At 40.1% G+C, this 7,452-nt stretch overlaps 1 protein-coding gene across 5 annotated transcripts in view; it reads right to left on the bottom strand.

The window, feature by feature from the left end:
• Window positions 1-2,002, bottom strand: part of pcsk5b (proprotein convertase subtilisin/kexin type 5b) — a 69,623-nt gene extending 67,621 nt beyond the window's left edge. For 3 of the 5 annotated variants that reach the window (XM_067522054.1, XM_067522053.1, XM_067522055.1), the window contains exon 1: window positions 1,349-1,998. In XM_067522054.1, the coding sequence (XP_067378155.1) occupies window positions 1,349-1,528 (180 nt within the window). In that variant the 5' untranslated portion in view covers window positions 1,529-1,998. Of the gene's footprint in view, window positions 1-1,348 lie in introns of all 5 variants that reach the window. The other 2 variants (XM_067522051.1, XM_067522052.1) reach the window with 1 other exon arrangement.
• Between the last annotated feature and the right edge of the window lie 5,450 nt (window positions 2,003-7,452).

Genomic DNA, 7,452 nt, shown 5'->3' on the forward strand with positions numbered 1-7,452 from the left:
GACAGGGAGGGAGGGGAGGTTCAATAGCTGTTGACTAGGCTACCCCACAACAACCTGTCAGAATGCCCCCCTCAGTTCCACGCCGTCTTCAAGTTGAGCCCTGGCAAGTGCAGACTTGAACTACCCCATTTATTTCAGTCACCATACTCTTGAGTATGTGTAGGGTCTATGTTTGTGTGGCATGTTGCTATTATCCACATACAGAAAACTTCTCTCCAAATGTGTCAAAACACATTTCCAAGTGACCATAAAAACACCTTAACCTCTGCAGACTTCCACTGATAAATAAAGGACCCAAAATATTAAGAGAGAGACAGACACATTTTTCCATCCCTGTATATTTATTCTTGTGCATATTTTCACAGCTCTGGTGAACGTTTGCAAGCACTAGACCCTGCATTTGGCCTTAAGTGTCAATTGTGATGAAAACTAAAATGGGGTCGTACTCAGTAAATATATGTATATTCTTAGAGGCTAAATTATTGGCTTAGATTTTTCTACATAAAAAAATGTTACTGCATGCTTATGTTACCATTTCTCTTCAAACTGTTTTCATCATGAATCAAGAAATCCAAAAGGAAAACAGCCTCACAAAACCAATTAGTAAACACTGTATGGTAACATGTTGTAAAGATTTAATCCTAAGTCTAAGCAGAGCTCAACCGTGCTATTTCCAAGCATCTGATCCATTGGGCCTAGTTATGGACTGAGTGAAGATTACACACTTACACAGGGATAATACTGTGGAACACAAGCGGAGCAACGAAACACTTCAATGCACATCTTTTTCAATGCAATGTTAAAATACATTGCCACGTCTTTCGATGAAAAAAGAAAAACAGAACAGATTAGTGACCATTAAGGGACATTTCCAGTCAAATCGTCCTTTAGAGTATTTGCTTGAGTGTGAACACTTTGGTGTCATTTACAAGACCATAAACCAAACAGCACTAGCTGTGTCACTTGTGTGTCAATAGGATCAAACACATGAGACTGCTATGGCTGATAGCGAGCTCCCTGTGGCTACAACCCGCAAAGTGAACATGATCCGCAGAAACGCGGCGAGGAGGCACCTGTTGTGCCATCCCACACTTGGACGTCTTTGTTCACTAAAGTTTGTAATTCTTTGCCCGAGAGTCAAAGGCACCGTGATACTAGAGAATCACAGAGAAGGTTCATAGCTCAGGTTTGAACTCAGACTTGTGACGCTTGATCCCGTGCGTCTACTCGTACAAGCAGAATAACTAAAACGGTCAAAAACAAACAAACAAGACCTTTACAAAAATGAAAAAAGGATCACAAACAGAGGCACATGCAAAGAGTTTCGATGAAGCTAAAGCCGACATACCTGTCCCATGTTCCTGTAGCCATATTTTTCCGCTATCCGCTCGGCCACCTCGGGTCCCCCTGCTATTCTGACTGCCCAGTGGTTGGTGTAAATCCGAGCTTTGCACGGCGGGGACGCAAAGCTGAGACTGAGCGCCAGGACGCACAAGAAGCTTCTTCTCCAAGCGGCGTTGCGGACCATCTTCCCCCACTTTTAACCCGACTCTTCGCCTCCTCCTCCTCCTCCTCACCCAAGCAGGCAAACAACCAAACTTCTCTTCTCGCCGAGGAAGACTCTCATAGAAACACCACTATCTGGGCAAAAACACTGACAGAGAGAAAGACAGGGAGAGAGGGGGGAAGTAACGGAGATCCGAAGAGGGAAAATATATCCTGTCCACATGGGAAGAGTTGGAAGTTTGGGATTCGTGTGCCCTCTTTCTGTTGCTCTCTCTCTATTTTCCACGGCGGATGAGGAAGTGTGCGTGTCTGTGTGCCGTGCGTCTTTGCGCGCGAGCTCGTGTACGTCTGTGCGCGCGCGGAGCCCCTCAAAGCTGAGTTCTCGTCTCCGCAATCCACTCGGATGTTGGATGTTCAGCTCATCGGGCTTTCATGTGGCGAAATGGCTACAGCGCCTCCCCACAAATAACTAGCTGACACTCCGGAGAGTAGAAACAACTAAAGCCGAGGGGTTTCCCTGCAGAGCTCCGCTGGGTCTTAAAGACACTCCCCTTGGATCCACCGCTGACCGCCCGTACCCCATGACCGGTGGGGCGGGGGGCTGGGAGACAGCTACTTGCTTTCAGGACTTCACTTCCTGCAGAAATAGCCCAAAGTCAAATGAATTTACGTAAAAGTACACTCGCTGAAAGTTAGACCACTAAGAAACCTACAACCTAAAACTTACACATGAGACAACGAACCCAATCCGACCGTGTTTCCTGCACATAACGGATATCTGAGCAGTGATGGGTCACTGCATGCACCTACAGGGTAGATCGGCACAGACCGAATTAACCACAACAATTACCCCATTTTTAACCCTAATTCTGACCCTTTTCAACTCAGGTCTAACACTTATTTATTTTAATATCATATATAATTTATTTATAATATCAAATGTAGATTAACGAAGTAGAAAGACATGGATAGACTCGTGGTAAAAAAAAAATGTTTTAATATTTTTATGTTGTGCAGTAAAACGCATTTCCATACAAAGAAAAACGAAAGAACTGAGAATGAGAGAAACTCTGCTGTTGCTAACAAGGTGCTATATGGCCTATATATGGTCTAAAACAAGTGGTCTGTATTTAGAAATGAGAAAAAAATTGAGTGACTTGTTGGAAGAATCTTTAATTTGTTGTTTCAGCACAAGGCCTTCATCTGCGTGACCTTAATAAATCTTTTTTTTAAGTGTTGAATTTTTATATTGATACCATCTACTCTTTCTAGATAATATGAGAACAACAATGAAAGAACCAATGTATAATAGTTTTGTGCCAAGGCAGAGCAGCAGAGCTGTTTACTAATCCTCCGCAACAGTGCAAGTTTTCAATGAGTGATTCAAAATATTTGCCAGTGCCTTTACACTGCTGCACGGGAACGGCATAGCCGTTATTAAAAAGTCCAGCAGGTAACAAGTGGATGCTTTTTGTATCGTACTGAGCCTTCCTACATGTTGGAATCTGCTGTTGAATGCAAGCCTTGTCAGTCTCCTGGGCAATATTGACACAGACATACCATTGTAGAATTGAGTAAACTATGACTGACAACTTAGGCATCATCGGATGTCGAAGAGCCACAGACATAAAAAACATTATACATTCTCTGGGATATTGTATTTAAACAGTATTTATCAGTGTTCTGTGATTAGGATTTTCATCATTTGCAGTTTCGAGTGTTGATTTCCAGAACTACATCTGCCCCAGTGGGGCGGGGGCTCTGTTAAACCCCTCAACATGAGCTGAACTGAGAGATGTTAAATAGTGTCACACTGTAACCAGCTGGACTGGGTCATGCACCTACCCAAGTCAATTAGGACTTCTGCCCTTCATAAGGTTTTACTGCCTGTTTCCACTTAATCAGTGATGCTCTAGATATCATGCCCCTCATTGCAACACAGGTCACAGCTGACTAAACTCTGTCATTATGGAATGTGCCCAGTATTATCTGCAGTTGAGTCTTTCATTCAAAGCCTTTGTTGATTGATGGGTTTTTGTTTTGCAGCAGTTTCCCGCAGATGTCTCTGTGCACAGCGAAAACTCTGTTCTGCTTGGGACACAAGTGAAAATCAGCATAATTGCACTAATTGCAGCCAATTTCTCGCTGAATGGACCCCGCTGTCACATTTCACAACAACCGGGGGGACAAGAATATCTCATGGTCCCCCAGATGGAGATGAAAGGGAGTGAAAACAGCATCCAATGATCGTAACTATATTCAGCCAGATGGAAGGGCTTGTAATTTGTAGAAAAAAAGTGAGAAGACACGAAACCCAGCAGAAATTGATTTGAGTATCGAAATGAAGCACCCAGGTCATGAGGCTGCCTTGAGCATCAGGGCCCCAATTTTCCATTCAGGTCCAAACTGTCACAATATCCTTGCATGTCAGCTTCACAGCTCCCTGAGATTCTCCAGAGACTGAACCGAGTGAACCCCAACAAAACGTCTTTGTCAACATCTGAGAGAGGAGCAATCACGAGTGTCAACAAACACTCTGAGGGGCATTCTTGTGTGCATTCCTGTGTCTCTTCAATTAAATAACAGGGTGCATCATGTGTTTAAGCCAAACACAACTTGGAAGAAGCTGCACCCAAGTCCCATGATAGAACACAATGAAAGGCCCCAGTAGGAAACCGGTGCCAACTAGCTTTATTCACAGAGGACACAGCTAATTTGTTTATTCAGTATGAAGCCCAACACTTCTAGAGGGAAACCTCCCCCTTGATTTTCTTGTCCCATCAAGACAGGGGTGTTATCAAGCAAGTGTGCTCCTTTTGCATTTAAATGCATTTCCACACCTCTTTCATGGCTCCATGTTTATCAATCATGGCCTCTTCTTCCTGTCATTTACATCATTGGCTTTGCTTTCCAGATTATGACATTTTTGTCTAAATCTTTTCATATTTTCTCAGAAGCAATTCTTTTTAAGATCCTGCAATTATTTTAACTGAATATATTTAATTTTATTCATTTTGATCGATGCTTCATCTTGTCTTTCTGCCATGTACTCTTCTATACCATAACATATTTCCTCAAGCCCATCACTCTTTCTGACCCCTCCTTTATCTGTTTTTTATTTCTGAGTGGGCTACCAGCAAGTTAAGATTGACCTTTTAACTTCACTTTGACCTTTGACCTTTATGCTGTTGGCTCCTGCACTTAGGCCACAATAACCCTTTCCACTTAGTAACTTTTCATTTACTTTGCTTTGCATCCCACCCTCCCATCACAACCCTTCACGTATTTTCTCCTTTCTTTTGTCAGCCACATACCGATTTTAAATACGCTCTTTTAAGGGCTCACACAATCATTCAGTAAAGGCAGATGGAGCAATAGGGGACAAAGAAACACTACCACCATACTAAACTTAGACTGCTTTTCCACACGACTTTAAATAATGTGAAACTAGGATATATATTTAATAATTTTTGCCATTTTGCCATTTGGCTTTCAATTTTATTAATTTTCAGAGGGCAGTCAGGCCATTGGTCTGTGCTCTAATGCCAGCAAATGACATGTTGTGAATATGTCTACGTTAGTCCCTCTAGGAATTCACAATGTTTCGATCACAACAATTCTGAGAGACCTTTCAATTTATCTTAAATATTAGCTGGGGCTTAGTGGATCTTTTGAGAATATGAAAACAACATAGGTTTCAAATTAATATGCAGATGGTTGAAATGAAATATGCAGCGATAGATCATGCTGCCGCAGTGGTAATAACTGTGCACCTACATCATAATTTGGACAATGCATAACATTATTTGCGCAATTAGACTTAAAGACAAACAAAGCTATAACACTGGATTTAGCTGTCAGTTGGCTGATGTTGGTTCACATGACAGGTCAGAGGAAACAATGTATTTAGGTACAATTTCTAAATTCTTATACTCTTAACTCCTCTAACAGGAGCAATAATTTTATTCGTTTGGCATCACAATGGGCAGAACAACCAGCATCACTTGTTCAGTCGTTTTGTGTCCAAAACATGACTTTCAACCAACTGTGTATTCATCAATGGTCAAGTTGAGGATATACGAGGATTTAGTTTCATGTTAGTTCTGACCCTCCTGGCCTGGCCTCCGATAAAAAAATAATCTACTGTATATTGGGGGTTAGCCAATAGTCAATTTTGTGGGTGCTCGAAAGTAGTTATTTAATAATAGGAATTTAAAAACAGGAAGGTATCATTTACTCCTTTCATTAATTTGATGAAGAATTATTAATAGCACCACATAATAGTAGGTCCCGTTTCTCTTTTTTATACTGAGAATGTCTAGGTGTTCCACTGTAATTAGCTTTGGACAGAAAGCAGGTTCAGTACACGCTAGAGTTTGAGACATTCTGCTCTGTCAAATTATTACATGTTACATGTTTGCAGAGGGTCATCTATGACCATGGGGGCTCCTATGAATTTGAGGCAAAAGTGATAATTTAAGACACCTCGAACAAACAATGAGAGACCTGCATGTCCATCCTTACTCTTTGTGACTGCCACTTGGATATAAATTACGGAAGAGGAGATACTTTCTGGTTTGGCAGACAGTGAGACAGTGCCTATAGGTGAGAATCTTTCAAGACAGAAGTGTGAATGCATCAATGCTGTAAAGCTGAAGGCTGTGAATCCTGGCAGGGTGTCATAGAGGTGTCAGGGGAGAGCACAGTATTACTAATATGCACCTGCTGATGCATATGTATTTTAGAAATGAAAACAGATGATGCTGATTGAATGACATTACTTTGCTCAAATTGCATTAGCAAAAATGAAAAAAACATGTGAACGGTTAAAAAGTCAGTCGATTAAAGAGAATGTTTTACTATGAGTAAGTATAAACTGCAGCACAGTGCACAATTTCAAGTTTAAAGCTAAAATCCCACCCCTGACTACACCACTGCTGTATAATTAAATTAGTCCCTACAGTTTCAGCTATATATACCCATCTGGTGGTGATGGATAAAAGTACACATAAGATATTGCAATTGAATTCTATCACTATTTTTTACATTTATGTTAATTTCTTGTTTTACAGACAGAGAATTACTTATGTTTCCTAATTACACATCTGTGCTGAGACTGTACATTGTTTCCCTAAACTACTGATGGTTTTCACCATTGCAATTAAAACTCCAGTAATACAAACACTTAAAGAACCTTCTTCCTATATGGAATTCAAACACCTTAAAGTTTACAAAAGAACATATATTATACCTTGTCAAGATGTAAAAAGCCATAAACATTTAAAAACAATTAACACATGATGGCAGAATTTCTTTCGCCATTTGGTAATGATTTGTGTTAAAGAATAAAAAAAAAAAGACTTAATTTCCTAGATTTAAAACCAGTAAAAAGTAACCAAAATCAAATTGCATGTAAAATAAAATGAAACCAACATATTTCCCAGCTCTGCAGGGTAAACTCACAAATGTCAGACTTTGAGTCGATGCTAATGAGAGCTATACAGTGAAACATTTAGTCAATCTCTACATCCTGTACAGATTTAACAAATTCCCTGCTATTACAATGTCCCACATGTATTATTGTTTAATGGCAAATGAGGTTGTGACGTTACAAAACAGGGTGGGAACATTTAACAACATCCATTCACCCTAGTTCAGAATGAATAAATTCTTAACGAATGTGCTATCGCATTAAGTAAAATTTTGTGCTGAATCATAAGCCAAGTAGCTTTTTTTTAAATTGGCATTTTAGTATTTATTGCATAAAGAGTTTTGTAATACATTTAATGTAACTAGAGAGCCACCTTTGTCTCACACAAGCTGGGCGACCATTTGGCCAACTGGCCTAAAAGACTATTCTAGAGAATATAACCAAGTTATGTAGATTACAGAAAATATTCATTTTAGTTTCAAAGAACTATTAAAAAAAAGGTCGATTTTTTTACA

This window comes from Channa argus, chromosome 11 (genome assembly GCF_033026475.1).
Source record: "Channa argus isolate prfri chromosome 11, Channa argus male v1.0, whole genome shotgun sequence".
In the NCBI taxonomy this organism is placed as follows: domain Eukaryota; kingdom Metazoa; phylum Chordata; class Actinopteri; order Anabantiformes; family Channidae; genus Channa; species Channa argus.